The sequence below is a fragment of the Phaethon aethereus genome (genome assembly GCF_964289735.1).
Source record: "Phaethon aethereus genome assembly, chromosome: 4".
In the NCBI taxonomy this organism is placed as follows: Eukaryota; Metazoa; Chordata; class Aves; order Phaethontiformes; family Phaethontidae; genus Phaethon; species Phaethon aethereus.
In genome coordinates, this window is record NC_138578.1 from 968,386 (window position 1) to 990,731 (window position 22,346).

The following is a 22,346-nucleotide window of genomic DNA, read 5'->3' on the forward strand; positions in this document are numbered from 1 at the left end:
CGAAAACAGCCAATGATTGCATATTCCAGAGCCAGATTGCTACAATGCCCTATCTGCTTTTGCTTGAAATTGCAATTATTTTGAGGTCTTCCGTGCTTAGAAGCAGCTTTAAGTGGTCACACTTTCGCACAGACGCACGCACAAACGCACCCCCCTCTCGCACTCCTGGCGCCTCGGAGCCGGGTGCTCACTGCACGTCCCGGCATCGAGCCGCACCGTGCTGCCTGCTGCGGCCGCAGCTTATGGGGACGTGCTCCAGAACGTCATCTAGAAACAGACCTCTCCACGGGAAAAGCCCACTAGCCAAACTGAAGAAGAGGGTTTCTCCTTTCTATCCTTCAGTCCGAAGCCACAGAAGTGTCAACTTCAGCTGAGAGTTACGTGCAAAACGAGTAAGAGTTTTTAAAAAAGCGCAACTGGAAAATGCAAATACTTAAGAGCTGCTGTTTTGTTCTCTGAAAATTGCAGTATCCTCGTTTGATAAGCTCACCCTCGCAAAGGATGCTCAACGCTACCGATTACGAGCCGGCCAAAAGCGTTCACCGTTCTCGACTGACTTCTGAAATTCCCGTGCAAGAGAGATTTCAACTCCGTTTCCTTTAACTTTGACCTTGATTCAAGAGAAGGGACAACCTGCAGACTTCTTGTATGCCTTCCTCCTCCCTTCCCCCCCCTCTGCAAAAAAACCAGGCGAACTTGTTAATTGAAGAGCAAGGTGGATGATAATTTTAGCAACGTTTACTGATTGAAAGATACTGCAATTTTTTTTTTCATACAATTTCTCAATGATTTCCTTTAAATGCTTTGCAGCCGAATGGCTTTGCAGCACAGTAATTCATACACTATACTGTACAAAATCACCAGCAAGACTGGAATGATGTATTCATAGAAGGCACCATCATGCTTATTACATTACCGGAGAACTCAAATACAGTCAAGACAAATTTCACTGTACAATGCTTATCGAAGGGGGAAGGGGAAGGAGGAGTGTGTTGAGCAGCCATCCCTGTACTGAAGAGGGGCAGACAGAAAAATCTGACGTGAGCTATCAAACTAGTTGCGTGCTCAGGGCTACGACTTTGAAACTCTGGGTTCTACTTACTTTACCGCTAAATTGATTCCTTCTGGAATAACCTTGTAGTCTTATTAAGGTTTGTGTGTGTACATATGTTGGTCACAGCAAGCAGATCAGATGCCCGCATTGCTTCACAAGCTATTCTGTCTGAATAAGAGGATGAAGGTTTTTTTTTCCTCCGATGCCTCCTGCAGATGTCAACATCAATGAGTTCAGAGTACCCATTAGTGCATTTTGATGAGTGCGTAAACACGAGTTTGTTTGGAGCCGAGTGTTCTAAGAAGGAAAACGAAAAGGCAAGCTTCTCCAATTGCACAAATTGCACTATTTGTGTTTCCAACAGTAGGCAGAAACGGTAACACTTACACAAAATGTGCAGCAGAGGGTTTTTGACCGAAAGGACCTGAACTCTACTGGGCACGTCCTTTAGTTCACTTTTGTTGCAGATAGTTAACCGGTCTTTTTTTTTCTTTTGTCTTTTTTTTTTTTTTTTTTTTTTCCCAGTCCTCAATTCTCCAAGTCTACGTTTATAAATTAACAGTGTGACTCCTGTTGTAAAACTGGGGAAAGAACGTCCACCTCAATTTAAACTGGAAACCAAAGGATGCTTTCACATCAAAGAAATGATCAGAAGGGCTGTGTCACATTCCAAAGCCAAAAAAAATTAACAAGAATGCAAACACGACGGATAATGTACCACTGCCAAGACTGTCTGCCCACAGTGGAGACTTCAGCGACGCTGTCCAGTGAAACGGCCTTCCATTTGCCCGGTTCCTCGTCCAGAGCCAAGTTTCTGTGCCATGCCGCCTCTCGGAGGGGGTCCTCTTCCGTCACGGTCTCGCATCATGCCACCACCCACTATTCCACGGGGACCCCCGGGGCCTCTATCATTGCGACGAATATCCCTACGATCATCGCCTCCGCCTCGGGTCTCTCTTTCACGAGCGGCTCTTGTTTTTTTCTCTTCTACGTTCAAGCGCACCTCACCCCGGAACATAATAGGCTTATAGGGAAAAGTGTTCAAGGCACACGTTAGTCACCGTTTCACAGAGTCCATTTATACAAGGCATACGAAAACAGCGCACTCGCTGCACGCCTCAGCCCACCTTCACTTACGTACGAAAGACAAAAATTGACTGTCAATGGTTCCCTGCAGCACACCACCTTAGCCCTAGAGGTCTACAGTAAATGGAAGAGCATTTTAAAATTCATTTGGCATGCCAGGAATTAAGATGTCTTTCTCAACTAAGGGCAGGGCTGTCTTTAGCCTCCTCACTGCCGGCTTTTAGTCTTTTCACTCCTGAGCTAACGATCCTGAAGAATTGCTCTACCAGGTCTCACTCCCACACGCTAGAAATGAAAACTGCTGCCTTCTCCTCTCCAATTCCTCAAGTCACAACTGCAAATAACCTTGCTCCTTTTTCTCAGCCCCACGATACAGAACTCAGAGATCCACGTGACGCCCTTCGGAAGGTTACGTCCCGACTGTCAGCTTAAAAGGATCTCTGAAAGTAAGCGCTGAGCTCCACATGGGGCCTATGAGCAGAGGTGAAAAACCTGCATTTGGTACGATGCCGTTTGAGGAACGCTGGCACAGCTTTTGTAAGCTACAGAACGCTCCTGACAGAGCGAGTGTGCCAAAACTACCTTTCTGGCCTTCAAGCAACAGTTGTAAGAGAAACTGGGATGGCCCACGCTACTTAGGGCACTCAGTCCCTCCTTTGAAGGCTACTCGATGCCAATACTTACTTTTGCAACTAAAATTCGCTGGACTGGCTCAGAATCATCAAATACCACGAAACCAAAATTAGGCAGTTTTCCTCCCACTCCTTTAGTATTTATGCGAAGTTCTACCACGTTTCCAAAGCCTGGGAAAACACAAGGGAAAAGCCACGTTATCAAAAACCACAGTGCCAGCTCTACCACCCCTCCGCTTGTTCCAGACAACACCTGTAGTGTTACATCATGTAAAAGTTCCCCTGCTGGCCCTAAATGAACGTTACGTGACTTTTCAGTACTCTTTTTCTTCTTAGTCTCCGCAGCTGGAAGTGCTACTTACTCATGAAGAACTCTTTCAGTTCACTCTCATCGATATCATGCGGCAAGTTCCCCACAAAGAGCTGGTGGCTGTCTGGATAGCGGATTATTCGACGATTATCCGACTCATTCTGTTCCATGTCCCCTCTCCCTATCGTCAGCAGAAAGAAAAAGGCAGAGCCACTGAGGTTAGAAGATGTGTGTAGCTTCGGACAAAGACACCTACGAACAGCACCAAGCACGTTCACTCAAAAAAATCTGTACCTTCAGCTCTTGAGCTTATGTTTACTACGGGTGACAGAGCGAGGAGGATGACACGCTGGGCAAGTTTGTTTAAGGGGTTCTTGTTATATCTTAAATCATTATACTGATGGGAAGCTCGCTACCTATTAAAATGTACTTTTTAAAAGATCTGGATTTAAGTCATCTCTTCATCAATTCCTCCGCACAGTAACAGTATCCTTACTTTGGCAATCAAATTAAAAACAGTTTGCCAGGCACCTCCTCTGGCTTTCATCTTCCACCATTTCGTCCCAAATACAAGGGAGAGTTCCTCATGTTCTCTCCAGCTCAACCAAGTGTTAGTATGCTCAGCAGCACGCAAGAGAAACTCTTCCCCGGTACCTCCCTACTAAAATCATGACCTGCCTTGCAGTATGACAGCAGCGCATGGTTACCCCTCGTGTCCCTGAAGCACCACAATGTAGGTGTGCCTCCCCTCAGCCTCCCTTACAAGCCCGTTTAGAGCAGGCTTGCTAGTGCGCTTGAAAGGTTTCCTTAGGCAGATAAAAGAGCTCGCTGATTTCCTTTGAAAATAAGACCGTAGGAATGAAGCTCTACCATTTGGTCAACTGAGATGTCAGCTTTTTCTCCCCAGCCTCTGCTATCCCCTAGTGGAAGATTAGAATTAAAAGACTCGGGCTCTGTTACACGTTTTCCGTATGACTTGCATTACATCCAAAAGTAGTAGAAATGCAGACTTGCAGCTTGATTTAGCCACAGGTTGCAGGTTTTGCTCCGTGTTGCAGTTGACACGTTAAAAAAACAACAGACGTGAACCTCTAACAGATACCATGGTTTGTTCTTGGTGCCTTAAATTCTTTCAGTTTCAGTGTTGTCCCCGAGTGAAGATATACTTGCACCGATCGAAGTGCAAAGCAGGTTTAAGCCCAATCCATACCCCAGTTTGGTATGTGCTTACTGAAAACCTTCATTAGAATCGATTTTAGCTAGAGCCGGTGGAGACGCTTACGGTCGCTGAGACTTAACAACTTCTGCAGGCAGCGCTCTGCCAGCTCCTGCCAGCTTTACGCTGCCGTTTCAGGAGAACCGCAAATACCACTCCTCCTCTTAGAACCTGTCGCTTTTTTTCCCACTTACAGAAGATGATGAACTGATTAACATCCTGGAACTCTGGGCCTTTGACTAGATAGCTTTTGCCCAGCGCTGCGTTGCCAAGCGACCAGGCTGGCCTGATGAACGCAACTTGGAAGGTTTTCACCTCTCAAGACCACTTCTGACAACTGTCAAGTGACAGGCCCTTTTTCTAGCCGGACCGTCCAACAGATTTGCACCATCTGTACGAGTAACAAAATGCAGAGAGCTGTCTGCTCGTAAAGAAAAACAAACATGAGGCAGCCAAACTGAGAACGGTATTTTAGGCAATTACACAAGATGAAAAAATACGTGTAAAATTGTTAACTGACTGAGGCTGGCCCGGTGGGAAGGTTTTCTTCCAAAACAAAGATCAACAATAGGCATTCAAGAGCTCTCGCTTCCGAGGCTGAGCAAAATTAGAGGACATGGAAAAAACAATCACGTTTCCATATCAGCTTTTCAGGACTGCATCAAGCCACGTGAAAAGTACTCGAGCGTATAAGCGAGTGGCCGGACGATTAAAAGACATTTCAACAGAACAGAAGCTTGGAACTAACGCCTGATCTGTGCAACAACTCATCACCATCTTGGACCCCAATTCATATTCCCCCATGCCTAGCTGAAGGCAGCAGGAACTGACAGTTCATTACCAGCCAAATATAATACAGGTGCAGACAAGACCTGCCGAGGAGACACCTCTCGTGGACTAGTCCCAAGCAGACGCACAAGCTGATCCACATTACCTGGTCGAGGTCCTCGGGGTGGAAAACCCGGCCTTTCCCTAGGACGCTGTTCACGTACTCGAGGAGGTTGAGACTGAGCTTCAGGCTTAGTTTCGACTCTTGGCTAAAACAGGAGGAGAATGTGCATTATTAAACACCGGCCCAGCAGAAGAAAGCCAAAACCCCCAAACTCACCAAAACAAAAAAACCCCACAACACAAGGCATAGATAAGTGGCATGCACAAAACGAACTCCAGAAGATATACATCCATGTCAGTGTGTTTGGGCATACTTTTTTTTTCACCTCTATAAATTCCTCTGTACCAATCCAGGACTGCAGTGTTCAGCTACCTCTGCTAAAAGGTGCAAAGCAAACATCTCTCAATCAGAGCGTCTCCTCAAAACACGGCTAAGGTGAGTTTTCCATGTTTGACCAGGCACTGAGACCCCAACGCTCCTTATTCAGGAATTCCTCAACCTGCCTAGAAACCCCACATGGGTGAAATAAAGCTTCCTCGTGGCAAGCTCAAACTTCATGGATTAGGAGGTACCCCAGATGCACACAAAGAGCTTTTTGGGCAAATCACATTTTCTGTTTTAGTGCCTGAGGGATTCTTTTCCTCGAGTGCAGAACAACTGCAAGGAAACTACCCAAAAGAAAGAGAAGAAAACAAAAGCCCTCAGAAGTGCAGTAAGTATTTCTGATAGAATAAAGCTACCCAAAATAACAATTTCTACAGACTACCTGCTGAGGATATTCTTCAACTTTCCTGGTGTCAAAGCCATGCTGCTCAAAGCACACCCTCCACATTCGCAGGACCTATAACAGCTATTCCATTTTTTTGCTAGCAGAAATGCTTTTAAAGATAATTTGAGAAAAAGAGACGGAACAATAAAAAAAATTTCTGTGCAGCCTGTTGGTTACTGAAGCGACTTCCAACATTTTTTAAATTCCATTTTCTGTACAACAGACGAGCAGCTGCTGCTGTGCTGGGTTCTTATCTTAGAAAAACAAAATTATCCTTAGGAGCATAAAGAAGAACACTAGCCTCCAAGGAAGATTAAACACAAGGACAACTGCTACAGGCCCAGCCTGCTGTGCAAAAGTAGTTTATATTAAACATCTCCCTTATTTTCCCTTAAGGACTCAAGACAACCGACGGTTCCAGCCAGAGAGTACCTCACAGGGGTAAAAAGGCTGTATTTCAAATGAAACACGCAGGTGTTACGCACCAAATAGATCCTTCAGCACTCCTATCACTCGTGCTCTAACCAGCTAGTTATTAGCTTGTCCTTCCAACGTTTCTAGGATCATTTTTTCAGCTCCAAGAAAAATCAGCCTTCCTGTCAAATCTCTTTTCATTATACCTCCTCATGGGTCACTGGAGCTCCCCTGCCATCTTTTGCTCACGCACCTTTACCGCATTATAAATTATACCTCAGAAGCAAAACTCAGTACATTCAGACCCCCATTTGTCACGGCGCTTAAACACTCAGTCCTGCTGCCAAGCACAGCAACGGCTTTCTAAGTCTCTGATGTCCTTCTCTTAAAGCCTGGATGACTGTTAACTTTTACCCTCTTGCCTTCCACTTCACTGAACTTCTCATCTATCGCACAAGTACCCTCTGTCCACCCAAACAACAAACAGCTAATCTCGTTAGTTGCTTTCTAATCAGTACCATCCCTTTTGACAGCGGGAGACTGCCTCGGTGCTCTCTGGCGCTGCCTGAAGAGGAAAGCGCTGGCACAAAACTGCGCTCCCCCAAAACACTGCAATTATTAGCAGCATCGCAAGATGCTTAAGGGCTGCCCTTTACAGCCCAAGCAGCAGCTAATCACAACTCTCATTTCAGAGAGAGCACACAAGGTGCACCGAAAGGCTCAGAATAAGGATTTCAACAGACAATGACTAAAGGAGCGCTCAGCCCAGGAGCCAAGTATGCCCACAAGGCTCAGTCTAACGGGGCTTTGAGAATTACAGAAAAGGTGACGTCGTCTCTTCCCTTCAGGAGCTCGCACGGGGAGCGAAAGGGACCTCTTTCTGCTACGGCCATGCTACTGGCAATGACAGCTTAAAGCAGCCACAGTTCAGCCGTGACTCACCAACTTTGGAACTGAATACCCCCTGAAACACAGGATGACGGGACACAAAGAGCAAGAGACGAGGTGGCTCCAAAGGCTAGTACAATTCTCTTTCTGAAAGCTTACAAGGCTTCAAAGTTTTTCTCGAGCGAGATGCCTGCCACAGTCAAAACGCACGCACGCAAAGAACCAACTAGCCAAGGGAACAAACAAGAAACCACACTTCACATGAAACAAAAGGGGGAAAAAAAGCCACATCATCTCCCAAGAATTCCGGTAGCTAGGTTAGATGCGTACCTCAGATAGCTACCGCACTGTCTCCGAGATAAATATGGACCACACAACTTACTAAAGGCACTCATCAGTCACTTCCACAAAGGTGCTACAGATTATAGAAAAGCCTCTCCAGAGTCTGAACAGATTTAAGGCGGTGAGGGAATGCAGCCTCTATAACCAGATCTGTCCCTGAACTCACCACTTCCAAGCCAGAAGGCAAGAGTCAGGGAGCGCCCTGCCTGCCTCCGCCCCTCTGGCACCCCTCCGGCAGCTGATGTGTTAATGCAAATGGGAGGTCGGAATATCTGAAAACGTTGTAAAGAGAAGGCCCGATTTATCAGTGTAGGCAGGCCGATTTCTCATCGCCCACAAGAAGAATAAGACCAAGGAATGCTGACCTGTTTAACTCCACAGCTGTAAATAACCAGGAACTCAACTGGTTTATATTCAAAACAGTACTTGTGCAGTCCTTTAAGGGGCTTGAGTTAACACTACAGAGGTTATCTTTCTAACTTGATAAAAGATGGGGGAAAAACTGGAGCAGTGCAGAGAAATGAATAAGAAGGGCAGTTAAAAGATGCTTTGTAACATCACTGATGCTGGCTAGAACAGCATCCCAACGGAGCCACGCACCCACTAGCGCAATCTACTGTCCTCATCTACCTGCACAGTATCTGGCATTAACGGATCCAAGAGAACAGGAAAAAGCTGCTACTGATCTGTAGCCCCTTGTAACAGGCTTTCTGTATGCTGTGTCTGAAAAGTCTGCAAGAGAAGGGGCTCAGAACTGACTAATTCTGCTGAGAGTTGAAATTCTTGCCAGTTTGGTATTGTGGAGCAACTTCCACACAGAATTACTTAAACATGAAGTCACAGTAAAAGTAACGTCAAAGGCAGAAAGCATGACAAGCTGCAGAGGCAACACAAAAGAGTTTAAGGGGACATCTATAAGCTATATTCTGCTCTCTTGTACGGATAATTTTAAATGATTTTTGCAGTCGTGTTACAAAAATCCACCCTCACTACTGCAAATAAATTAAAACCAATTTTGGTTTTGCATGAGGAAAATCTATTCTGTACAAGCAGAAAACACGGTTTTTATGGCTCAAATACCATCTAAATGCTCAAAGCCCTGTTGAAGCTGATGAAGACAGAGAGGTTTTCCAACTCATTACATAGCCATTACCTGATTGCCATGACAGCCCTGTCAGACCAGAAGCAACACCACACAAGGTGTTGTTTTTTTGTTGTTGGTTTTTCTTTTGTTTTGTCTTCTTTTTTAACATGCACTTGGCTAAAGGGCAATCCTAGGCAGGTTCCTCTCTCTCATTAAAAAACGGAGAAGAAACCAGTGCAAAACCAGCAGCTGCCATAACCCGGCTGCTCTGCTGAAAATCGCAGTCTTTTAAAAGGGTTAGACACGAGTGACCACAACATACACTGCTCTGGTACACAGCGTCAGTACGAGAGGTTAAAGCACGCATTTCTATTTTGAGGTCTTTTATACAGATGGAGGCAGCTGAATTGAGAGTCTCAGACCGTCTCACACCAGCTTGGCCTGTGCAGGACATCAGCTATCACCCGGTCAAACCTTCTTTCCTATTTCCCCTCCTCACCCAGTCAACCTAGGAATGGGAAGACAGCATTGTCCTGGCAAGGAAATGTGAATCCTTCCATTCCTCACACAGTCATAAGTTGGTACAGGGTTCTGTGACAAGTCAATTACAGCATATTTCTGTAGATGTTACCCTTACGAAGCAATCTTGCACCTTATCGGAAACGGTGCTATCCCTTTTTACTGCTGGGGCACTTCTGCCAATGAAATACCCCTTTCAAACACACTTTGGAAAACTACCACTTTGCGGGGAGTTGGGTTTTTGTTTTGCTTTTTTTTTTCCCTTGTCAGCCAAACCATATCCCATTAAGATAGGTCAAAAAAATTTCAGTAGTAATTCCCTGTTTCCATATGAACATATTTAACGTCACCGTCACCCAAAGTTACACCTGTTACGTGTACGTGCCTTTGCTTGCGACAAGAAGGTGAGTGCATTAACATGTAAGACACAATTCATTTGTGCAATTTAAGTCAAACAAATTGATCTGTTAATTGAAAAAACTGAAGCAGTTTGCAGAAGTAATGAGACAATCCAAGGTGTTCACAGATGGGTTACCTGTGAGACTGGTGCTTTAACATGGGGTGGAATTCCAGAGGAAGAAACAGTACCACTAGGAGGCAGGTTTTTACTGGTCACTGAAGCCCAAGAGAAAGCCTGCAGGAAATGCAACAAACCTAGGCTACTAATCATGGCAAACCACTGACATTCCTACAGGGAAACTCGTCTGCTGACAATACACTTTCCGTTCATATCTGACTATTAAATAATTTTTGTGCAAGCATTACAACGAAGGTACAGAAGGACTGGCAGTTCTAGCTGTCTGTGGACTCCAACGGCATGGAGCAAGCGTGTACCGTGCCCGCTATCGCTACTTGAGTGAGCCCAGTTCCCTCATCATCCCCAGATCACCGCTTTCCATGATGTAACCAAACCTAGGATTCAAAACCATGTAGCATTAAGTGTCTTCTGCACAAAGAAAGAAAGCGGATGCCAGAAGTTAGAAGTAAAAACGGAAAAGAGAAAAAGGATTGCAAAAATAAACAAATACGGGAGACATGCCGAGAGCTACAAAATGAGCTCTCTCCAGCTTTCACCGGTTCGTCCCACCTCTTTCAAACTACGTAAGTGCAACCATACCAGATGACGCACGGTGTGCCCGGTGGTTTTTAAGATTAGGCATCCTGCCTCTAAGGGAGACAGTCAACACCCCCATATTGATTTTGAACCTATACTGCCAGCAATTTTGCAAGCGTCAATTCACTATGGGTTTTTCTTTGCAAGGAAGAGCAGCGGTTCTCCCATTGTAAGAAGTATTTGTTGGTGGTAGCTTGAGGTGTTTCCTTAACCTATGTTAACTGCACATTTAAAAAGGTTTACACATGCATAAAACCACACACACACACTTTACGAGCAGAGCGTTAAAGTTACGATAGGTGACTTGAGCAAAACTTAAAAATAACATTCTTTTTTTAGCAAAACTTTGCATTTTTACAAGGTCAAGGTTCAAGTCTAGCTGTTCATACACCATGACACTGAAAAGAGCTACCGGTTTGGCCGCTCAAAAAGGCTAAGTTCAAAACCAAGTCTTCTGGTTTACCATCTGCACCTAGAAGCACAGATATGACTTTCAACTAACCTTTGGTGGTTCTTGTGGTAGCGAAACAGGTTCTACAGGAGGTGGAGATGGAGACTTCTCTTCTAGCTCCTCAAGGGTCTTTTCTTCTACTTCAGCTTTCAGCTCCTCGGTTTTCGTTTCAGATTCCAATTCCGGCTCAGGTTCGTGAGGCGATTCTTCTAGCGCCTCCTCTATCCCATTCCTACAATAACAAAAGCAATTTATGCAGCTTATCGACTGCTTTGTTTCTTATGACTTTTCTATAAGCCACGCTATGGTAATGGCTGGTATTAAAAAGGTCATTCCGTTTCCAGTTGCGACCGTACGGTACCTACATATACAATACTGTGAGAAGTTAAGCTGTACCCCTGTAGTTGCACACAAAGCCAGATCTTACTCCAGCTGAAGCAAAGACACGTTTTTTACAATTCTCTGCAGAGAATCTGAATATCACAGAGACATCTAAACCCTTTAAGGTACAGGTGCTAAACTCAAGAACCTAAAAGAAAAGCAGCACAGTGAGAGACCAATGGAAGATTAAGCTATACACATAGATGAAGGCAGTTGTGTAATGAAACCAGCTGCTTGTTTAAAAAACGCCATACAAGTTCCCTACCAAAGGAGCTGTGAGTCTCGTTTACTGAAAATCAGACGCAACTTCTTCTCTACTCTATGTATTCGAAATGTAAGGGATTGGAAATTCTTCACTTCCCTCTTAAGGCACCCCGAAAGCTTACCGGATTCCAAATGCTTCTGCCCATGCAGCTCCTGCCACAGGTTAGCACATGCCTAAGGGACTATCGGACGAATGTTGCCTTTACAACTTCTTTCCAATCGGCACAGTAACCCAAAACCAAGACCTGACCTAATGCTTTTAGACATCAAAAACTTCCTGCATTATCATCATCAAGTCACTGCCAAAATTCCAGGAGACTCCGCTCTTCTGTAAGATTTCTCACAAAAATTATTAGGTGACAGCGTTTGGCATTATCACCGGTGCGCTTAAAAGACATCACCTAATGATGTCGCAGATGTTGGGCCTTTTTGGTTTTTTAACAAGGAAACTAGGAAGTCAGTTCTGGCCCCTTAAAAGACATGCCTATGTTTCAAAAAAAGCACAGGGGTTTGGTGGTGTTTGCTTCTTGGTGTTTGTGGGGTTTTTCTGTTTGTTTCTTTGTTTCAATAACACATGTTTTTCTTGTAAAAATGTAAAGAAACTTTTTGCTTTAATCTTGTTTAGATTTTAAGGCGCTCAGGACAGAGACCTATTCTTCCGACAGAGCTGTACAGCAACTTCTCAAAAAGTAGACCTTCCTCTCAGTTTCATGCGCTACCCAAATTTGAGGAGGAACGTATCGTTAACCACCCCTTTGTTAACCCATCTGTTCACATAAATTACACCATATGAACTCACCGTTACAAGTTTATATGACAAAGACTCCATTAAGTGTGCACATAAACACGGTTGCTACCTTTTCACATCACATTTGAAACCAGAAGTGAAAATAACTAACACAAGAACAGCCCCCAGGTCCTCGCTCCGTTCAAGAAGCAATGTCTCAAAACAATGTAACCTTAACATGACACAGATCGGTATCAAGTTAAGTGTAGTTTCCCGAACTACCTGTTAAATCACATGCAGAATCCAAAGCCAAAACAATTCTACCGTTTTTATTTTAAAAAAGCGACTTCATATAATAAAATGGACTTCTTACGTTACAGGATGGTTTTCATAGTAAGTACCGCTTGCATTCTCTTGCACAGGTTCAGGTGACGGTTGTCTTTCCTCCTGCTCCTCTTCCACCTCTTCCTCAGACTCTGACACAAAAAGAAAAACCTCCTTAAACACCTCCGCGAGCGTAAGTAAGCCGCGCTTAAAATAAAAGCGTATTTAAACTAGTAGTAATAATAATAATGTAATAATGCTTTACCAGCAAAATAAGGTAAAATTAGCTGCAAGAAAAGACAGAAGACCCTTCTGCTCGCTCAAGAGGCTTTGTTTCTTACTATTTTCACAAAAAGGGGAAACTAGAGACATATTGCTGGCTAGGAAGTTCTGGGAGGAGGGGTCGAGGGCCTTCTGAAGCAGCAGATGCTTTTCATATGGTGGCAGTAAAAGGCAAAGATTGCACTATTAGCTCATAAATCTCAGTACCTAAAACAAAGAAGATTAACCTCAAATACAAGGGTGACTGCCCAAGATGCTTTTTTCCACAGAGCTGACATGAAAAAATTCCAGAAATTAGCCAGTGAACACATGTACATACATTCTGGCTGTACACCCGTTTGCTTTGCCTCAGTGAGCAGAGGGGAAAAAAACCCACTTGGGTCAAGTTCAAGCCCTGAATAGAAATGAATTACTGAAGGTGACGATGATATGAGAGTGAACTACATGTCATGTTTGAAAAGCCAATTAGATTTTTTCTTCACATCGTCTGACCTAACAATTCGACGGATCAGAGAAAGCAAGTCTACCTGATGAAACCAGCGGCAGCAAAGTACTGTTGCTCACTATTCCCATTCCCTGCCAAGGCTCACCCACCCTGAGCCCATTCAGCCCTTCAAGGAATGAGGTACTGCTCTGCGATCTTCCTTTTACAGAACGCTCTGGACCAGCAGACAGTTCCAGCGACGTAACCTACGCTGCCCGCCTCAGCCCCCTCCCAAACTGCTACGCTCCATGAGAATGCAGTACAGTTTGCGTCTTTCCATCTCCTCTAGACGCTTCTGAAAGCTCGGCACGGCATACACGCTAGAGGAACAAGAACAAGACAAACTGGACATGGGCAGTTTTTCTCACCTTCATCGAGTTCTCCTTCCGAATCGCCAAATACTTCATCTTCATATCTGAAGATATCATTATGGACATAGAACTTGTTTGGAACGGAACCCTGTAAAAGAGCAACATGCATTTTTTTGCACATACGGTATATTAGCAGTCAACGACAGGGATGGATGAGAGATAGAAACTTTGGGGTACACACCAACATTTTGGAATATTACACTAAAGCCATTATCCAAATGGTACCTCTTCTCTAAGCAAACAATTGAACGGTAACTTCTGCCCAACTGGAATTTTCAAGTAGAAAAAAGGAACCAGTTTTGCAATCACAGGTTCTAACTAAACATAAAGTCCCTCAATTTCATCAAGGAACTTAAATTTTCCCTACTACAAAAAATTTACAATAAAAAAACGGACTGAACTTTTGCGGGGTGACTCCGTGCTTATAGTATTGCATAGGGAAACAATGAAGAAATTCAACAAGACCCTACAATGTTAATCACCAACCACGCGATAGTTTGTGATGAAACGGGGGGAAAGAAGCAGAAAAACCACAAGACACTCTTTACCCTTACACAGCTCGGCTCTCTCACTAAGAGCCAAATTTGAGGTTTAACTTGCGCAGCATCAGCCCATACTCATGCTCACCAGCAGCCTTGAAGAAAGTACCGAACTACGCTAGAGACTTGATCTGCAGAGCTGAAGATTTTTTTTTAAATTTGTGCTGATGGCAGTTCCCAAATGCAAGCTCCAATTTGCTTTGTATTACTGCTCCGATACTTCAAGTCTAAGAAAATAAAACAGCTCAGGATGGGTCCAATACACTCGTTTCTCTGCACTCGTGTACCGTGACACATTTAATGATATCCTCTGGGCCAAGCTCTAAAAGCCATATCGTATTTTTTGCCCCAATATGACAAATTGTAGCTGCATGTCAGGTTTCCATCACATTACTTGAAGTTAAACACGATCTTACATATACTTACTTCTGGAGCCAGCACAAAAGTCTGCATGAACTTCCTCATCGGCTGCCCGTTGTTTGACAGCTCTCCCATGACTTGCACAACCACCCCATCGCTCAGAGTAGCATGAGCATCCACATGACGAATCTTGGTGTGGCATTCGCTGAACTGTAATGACATCACCTTCTTGTGTATCTCCTAGAAATAAAGAGTTCCTTTTTAGCCACACTGAGTTTTGTACAGAGCTTCACACCTTTTAAATTCTTGAGTCTGGACTAACGCAAAAAAAGCACACTGCTGAAACTCAAAAGGTAAATACAGGAACCAAGAAGTGTCTCTCACTGAGAACAGTCTACGTGAGCTCATCTAACTTTTGTTCTGAAGTTTTCCACCAGGATTCAAGTACCTCTCAGAGTAGTCAAATAGCGTACAACTCGCTACCCAATTTTTCCATCTGTATTACAACGTATGATGTATTTTACGGCTTTCATTTTTAAAGGGCCTGTGGGAGGGACAGGATTTGCCTTGTGTTTCAAAAACCCAAACCACCACCCCGCAAATGAAAAAAAAAAAAAAAACCAAAACCCACAACACTCTACACATCCACAAAGTACCCAAACGTCACAGGAGGGGGTAGCATCTGCCCTGCCAAGATTTCTGTGCTGCCAAATCAGGTTCTGCCGGTGAAAGGAGAAGAAACCAAGCCTGCCCTGGGCTAAAAGCCACATTGCTTAAATACATGGCTACCACATGAACAGATGCCCCCAGGTGACGGACATTATTTTGGCAAAGAATTACAACCCAAGCCAAAACTTGTGTTTCTTGGACTTCACTTCTTCAAAAGTTACCTTCCACTTTAAGGAAACTCCACTCGAAAAAGACTTTGGTAACATACAGATTTCCATGTAACTCGAAAGATCAAAACCCCCTTCCCAAGGAACCACTTATAACTGAAATAAGATACAGCAATAGCACAAGTCTAAGGGATCCTCTTGATTTTGTTTCCCGTCGTAAATACGGGATTTATCTGCAGTCCAGATGCAAAGCTGATGAATCAAACATAACCCACAGTAGAAGACGCAACCATCAAACAGAAAAATTGAAGCCAACAAATTCCTATCTGCCTCTGGACAGGAGGCAGTATCACAATATGTTATTATTCAGATGAGAAAGTCAAAGTAACTGATAAAGAAAAAGACTGATTTTTACAAGTAAGTTCCGAATGCTAACGAGGACTACAGGACTGATTTTGATACGCACAGCTTGACCGTACACTGCTTCTTGCGGTTTCCCGCTGGCATCCAGTCCTCCATGGACGTAAGAAGAATTCCTGCCGTAAAACCTGCAAGCGAAGAGATGTAAAGGTCATAGCAGTGAAAAAATAGAACTCAATCCAACAACTATTTTAGCCGAAAATTGTAGAGCTCAGCGTGTCAGGAATTTCAGTGCAAACAGCAATTCAAGATGTATTTTCCACTTCCGAGGCTCCAAGAACACAGGAACAAACAAGCTCAATATTCAGTATTCCAGGTTGCCCAAAATATGTAGCAAGCTCCTGAATCAGCCTCAACCTTTCCCTCGATTCCCATAAGCAAGGTGGCCGTTTTTGCTTGAAGGTTCCCCAACATCACAATCATTGTCCTGTGTTAACGCCGTGCTATGTCAGCCTAGGGAGCTACAAGCCGCCCGCCCCTCTGAACCCTTGTTTTCTTGAAAGCTTCGGGCAGCAGTGAGGGGTTCTGCCTTTGATTCAGACTGTACAGACAACTTGTTTGAGTAGCCAACCCGCTTCCTCATCTATCCTGTATATGTATGGGATATACGTATGTACGTGTGTGTGCGTGTGTGTATATATATATACATATATATATATATATATACACACCCTGCTGTACGTGGCTGTTGTTTCACACTTCAGCTTTCTCGGAAGCAATGGCCAAGGAGCTCATTACAAACTTCCAAAGTTTTAGAAAAGACCAGATTCCTCTTAGACACCAGACACTTGAACACAAAGGCCCCAGAGGAAGTGCTGTCTGAAATCAAGCGTAAAGAACCAGCAAATGAAAGGCGGCCAAACAAAACTGCATCTTACTGCTGCCACACCAAGGGATAAATTCAGTACTGGACGTGGCCCAAAAGCAGCGTTCTCTCTGCGCTTCTTACAGTTAGGCAGCGAACGGTATTTCATTGGCATCAATTGCATCATTGTGTACAATAATTGAATCGCCACTGACAGCAGCCTCCACCGTGTAACTTTTGACACAAAACTAATATTCCATATTTACGCTGCCCGACCAGCAGCAGTTGTGGTTTTGGTCTTGTAAATAGCACAAACCTCTCGACCGCTCCAAGAAAAACAAACCCTAAGGCCCTTTCTTGATCAGGTTTCTTTCTGGACTGGATTTCAAAAGCTCATATTTTTTATAGGTAATATGTGTACACTCGCTTCCAATATTTTTCTTCTATTTCAGAGATCTTTTTGCACTTTCATTCCACCTCCAAATTTTGAGCCTAGAATAGTCTTAAGTTTTGTTTTGGATTTTTACTGCCAGCTTGCTTATAAAGCATCTGACAAATACTTAATCTTTTCTGTACATTTAAATTAATAGATCAGACAAAACCACCGTATCACACATTTTTTTATTTAGAAGCATAATTCACCTTGGGAGCGATGGCCACAAGGTCTGAATGTTAACACTCACCCTGCTTCTACAAGATACCGTTATTATCCAGGCTTGTAGCATATATATGAAATAAAATTTTTGTTAAGTACTTCCATAAAGCCACTGTCACACAGATTAGCAAGGATACAGAACATTTCTCTAGTTAAACAAGTCAAGGCAGAGGGTCAGCTTTAACATACAGAATTAAGCACTAGAACTTCCGCATTTGCCAGTTCTTGGTTTATCCTACTAAACCGAGAAACCGCTTCCAGTTCTATTTTCCTGAAAATACCAACCCGAGACTTTAACTCCCGTGACTACATCCAGAAAAAAAGTCTGGGAAATATTAGATGGTTTTCTTTGTTACCAACCGCACAAGCATGTTTTTGAGCATGGTCCGGCACTTCCTAAGAGCAAGGAAAAACAGAAATTCAGCTGAAGCATTGCGCGAGCAGATAGGAAAACATCTCTTCAGTCTCCAAATTCCAGAGTAAGCCCTCTGACAGGCAGCACATCTTACTAACTGCTTTTGCAGGGGGACCAAGACTTTTAACTTGCTTTTAAGGAGCTGTTCAAACTGTTTGGTAGACAGAAAACCTAACAAGCGGGAACTGCAGATCAGAAAAGGACTAAACGTTAGTTTCCCAGTTATACAGAAGTAAAGATTTTCCATTAAGGGGCCAGTAAAGCCACGTAAATTCACCTGAAGTGCAAGACTCATGCACATTGCACTGAGTAACACCCATTTAGAGGGCAAACTGATCTCCCCTTACCCGTAACCCCTGGATAAGTGTTGCATAATGACTAGTAGCAGGACACTTGGCAGTCTTCTCAAGCTTCTGGTAGGAGAAAGCAGTAACTTTAACACTTGCTGTCCAAACTCCCTTACTGCTGCAAGGAGCGCATCAAGCATCAGGAAGCCATGAAAACCAAAATCTTTTGGTGGCAGTGAGCAAGCTGTTGTTCAAACTAACAGCAAGAGAAAGAGGGAAGATGCCCTCTCAGAAGAACATGGCTCGTAAACAAGATGGGGCCAAAGAACAGAAAGGCAAACGTCCTCCATGCCTGAGCCCGACTAGAAAAAAGCAGTCACCTCTGCAGCCCTAACAAAGGGACAGCAGTGGCAGAGAGTAAAACTGGCTAGAAGTCATTGCACGCAAGCAGCTCAAGAATCAGCCACGATTCAACCGAGCCAGATCAAAACCTCTAGGATGCTTCTGTGCAGAGGTATTTAAGAGAGATTTCACAGATGCTATCGTTAGTGACACTTGTGCCACCTTTCCAGTGGACAGAGAATACTTGTGAGCACAGAGTATCACTTGCGCCACGGGAGCTTGCCTCGTGAATGTCTGTCCAGCTCCCCGACCTCAGCGGGGCCAGAAGACAGTTAACCGACCTGTCATCAACAACATCTTCGCTTCATAAAAGAAGAAAATTCTGTAACGTTTTTAGACTAGACCCCTTGATGAAAACACAATTCCTGCAAGAAGGTAGACTCTTTGGACGATTCCCCGTTCCCAATCAATGTACCGTGCATACAGCATAATTTGGAAAGATGCATTTCAGAGTTGTCTGAGTAAAGCCTGAGATTTAGAGGGGGGGCAGTTATGTCTAGTAGGTCCCATAAAGCACCTTCAAAGTTGTTTTCAACAGGCAAAATGTCTCCACAGACAGCATCCTTCCTCACACGTACAACGCTGCCAATTTCGTATCACCCCAAGCTGGAAAAAGCACTCTACATCCCTATTGCACCAGGGACACCAGCTCCATAAGGCTCCCGTAGCACGTGCTAATATTGCTGCAACGGTAGTAACGTTGCCGTACTAAGGGAAAAGCAGGAGGGAAGGCCAGTCTGGAACAGCTTCTTTGACTGAAGCGGTTAGGGAAGAAAAACATACTGACAGTATGTTGCTTCTTAAATCAACCCCCCGCTCCAAATCCTGCCAAGGCTACAGTCATTATCATTACAGGTAAACACTTAAAGTATTTTCAACACCAAGTCTGAGGCTCGGGCAACTTACCCCAATATACAGTCTAACCGACATTGAAAATAAATGTTACCGAAGGAAAAGGCAATCTCACTGTAGAACCGATGTAACTCTCACTCTGCTGTGAAGCTGTGAAGCATGGCCTAATCATCCCTTATAAACTCTTCTCTGTCTCTCTGTTTATGCAAACAATTTCTGGGTTTCAGAGTAAAATGGCAGCACACTTCACATGACACCTGTCTTACTAACTTGGGCTTTTCTACCAGTCAAATATGACCCTGCTGTTCCGATATCAGGACTGCCATCGCATTGCTTGCACACATTAATTGTTGCCTTGGAAAACTGGTATCTTGGCACACCCTTCATAAGTGTCTTAAGAGAATTTCAACTGCCTGACCGTTACAGGCAATGGATAGTTACGGGTATCGACAAGTTGCCAGCTGCTGACAGACCTGCCCCAGAGCTGCCTCCGAAGCTAAATCCAAGGCAAGAGGTCCTTTCCCAGGCCACCCGGGGAAAACACCCAGGCATGATATGTGCCTAAGGAACGCAGTTCTTGGGTCAGAGAGACACTTGTCAGTTTCTATATCCAGGTATTGACATGTTACAGGGACATATTGCCCAGCTGTTGATCTGATCTGACTGATCTGTTGAGGTTTTGAGGGCGAGGAAAAGTTCTGCAATTGCTAAAAATCTCGCTCTTAACTTATGTTAGGTTACTAAACATAGATTAGGAAAGCCTGGAATACACTGCTCAGACACCTTAAAAATAGACTTAAGCACAGAAAACAACATGGTTCCACAGCAGTTGGGTGATATAAGGAAAAATGATACCACCCATTTTCCCTACCTCAAAGCTATAGATGAAAAGAGGCATTATTCAAATGACTGAATTCCTAAGTAAACGACCTCAGAGCTCTATCTTGTGCTCAAACAGCCCAATTTTCCACCATCAACCTTATATCAAGTTCTGAGACAACAAGCCAAGCAGTGACTGCTTTTTTTCCTTTTTATACACTGCCCAAGCTACTTTCACGTTTATTTCTTACAAGTCCATGCTGCTCTAAGTCCAAATGTGGAAATGCAAAATTTTAAGTGACAAGCTGTATGTAGCCAATCAAAATCAGAAAAAAGGGAAGGAAAAAAAAAGGGGCTGGGGGGAGAGAAGGAAGAAACACATTCAGAGTACCACTTAAATAGTGGGCACAGGTTAAAAAAAACAGCTACTGGATTTTCCACCTACCTTCTCCATGTCATGACATTTATACTTCAATCTCCAATCATAATCTGGATAAAAATTTCCCAGAGCCAATGCAAAATACAGTATCTGGAAATAACTAGGATGCCATTTTCCTTCCTTTTCTTTCCTGTCTTTTTAGAAAAGCATTTCTGGAATACATCCACATTACCACTTTATCAGCTGAGAAGCAGCTCGCTTTTCCACACAGGAAATACCTTGGTAACATGCCGTGCAGCCATCTGATCAGACTTGGTTCTAGAGCCTAAGGAGTTCTTCAGTAAGATGAAACAGTTTCCCCAAAGCCCAAAAGTTAGCCAGGTCTGTTTCCTCCCATACTCAGAAACTAATGTTTATCTGATTTATAATGAACAGTACACACTTTTGTTGAAAAAAAAACATTAGTCACTTTGTGTGTGAAAGTGTTACCTGTGCAAGAAGTCAGGAGCTTTATTTAGCAGAGTGTAGTACTGTCTCACAAACTCCCGCCCTACGAGCAGGGGACTTGGCTTCTCCATCACCATTTCTTTGGTACACAGTATCAAATGCTGCAAATAAAAACATTCACGTTAGTTTGAAGAGAGGCCTATATATCACAACTTCCCCATAAAAGGACGAGCGTAATGTTATTAGAATTGAAACAATTACGTGAACAGGAGTTTAATTCACAGAGAAATATTCCACCAATTCCGGACGCGCTCCCCCACCTCCTTTGAGTAAATAACAAGATTTCAGTCAATTCATGTGTTACTTTGTCAAAGAGAGAACAGCAGAAACAAAGTCCGTTACAGAACGGGTGCTTTAAAAATCAATCAACCAACCAAAAAGCCCCTTAAAAACATTTAGTACCATTTATTTAACCCTTTGGCAATAAACTGATGAACAATTAAAAATCCATGTTCAATAGCACTGCAAAACAAAGAGGAATGCATTTTCTTAAGTCAGCCAGTAGCATACGTTTATCTCAAAGCACATCTGCTTCAAAAAGCTACTGTCACATCTGTAACACGAAGATGGTAGCACCAATATTCTGAAGTAATCACGCAGGCTGGATTCGCATTCGCTGAACACTGGGAAGGCAAACCTTTATGCCTCAGAGATGACCAAAGCCTTAGGTACTACTTGTCCAAGCTAACTGCATTTCACATTTGTCACAGTACAACTTAGGTTGGAAAGGACTTGTGGGGTCACCTGGTTCAAGCCCCCGTGCATGCAAAGCATGCCCAGTTTCTAACATCTGCTCGTTAAAACAAGTTCTGAATAAGGTTATTGGCTGACAGGTGAACAGAACAACCATCTGCAGTTGTGCTTGTCGGCTGTCATTTTAACATGGCGCACCTTGGAGAAGTACGGATCCACACCCTCCCACTGGGTAGTTCAAGGTAGCAGTAGCATCACTCCCCCACTCCGGTCCTCTGTTCTTTGGGCTGAACAAGCCCGGCCCCCTCAAAATCTCCTCTCTCCAGGTGCTCCAATCCTCTAAGAATCCCGGTGATCCTATACAAGACCCACTCCAGCATGTTGGTTTCTTCCCTGTACTGTGGAGTTAAACTTGGGAGCAAAGCTCTGGGTCTGGCTGTCACAAGAGCCCACATGGAAACGAAGAATCGCTTCTGCTCGCCACCTCCAGCTTACGCAGCCCACAACTGCAACCGCCCTTCTCCACTGCAAAGGGTCGCCGCTGACTCAGTTCAACTTTTCGGCCAGGACACCAAGGTCCATTTGTGCAAAGCTGCTTCGTATCCAGTCGCTTCCCAGCCTTCACTTTTGCATGCAGTTTTTCCAGGCACACGCAGAACTTGGAAATTTGACTTTATTGAACGTAGCGATGATGTTCCCGTCAGTCCATTTCTCCAGCCTATCGCTCCAGAAACTTGCTGCGGATCACTTCAGCCCATCATCCAGGTCACGAG

The 22,346-nt window shown here is 44.0% G+C and overlaps 1 protein-coding gene across 2 annotated transcripts; it reads right to left on the reverse strand.

Annotated features, from left to right (window-relative positions):
• Window positions 1-864: 864 nt before the first annotated feature.
• On the reverse strand, window positions 865-20,966 carry G3BP2 (G3BP stress granule assembly factor 2; the record flags this gene model as incomplete). 2 transcript variants are annotated; one of them, XM_081999353.1, is made up of 11 exons in its annotated part: window positions 865-2,078; window positions 2,825-2,943; window positions 3,135-3,263; window positions 5,233-5,335; window positions 9,742-9,840; window positions 10,823-11,003; window positions 12,517-12,619; window positions 13,602-13,692; window positions 14,570-14,743; window positions 15,806-15,887; window positions 20,863-20,966. In XM_081999353.1, 11 exons carry the CDS (start codon window positions 20,955-20,957, stop codon window positions 1,806-1,808), a joined length of 1,449 nt encoding a protein of 482 aa, XP_081855479.1. In that variant the 3' UTR covers window positions 865-1,805. The 2 variants fall into 2 exon arrangements, with proteins under 2 accessions (XP_081855479.1, XP_081855478.1); XM_081999352.1 differs by lacking the exon at window positions 9,742-9,840 and having other exon boundaries at window positions 20,863-20,957.
• Between the last annotated feature and the right edge of the window lie 1,380 nt (window positions 20,967-22,346).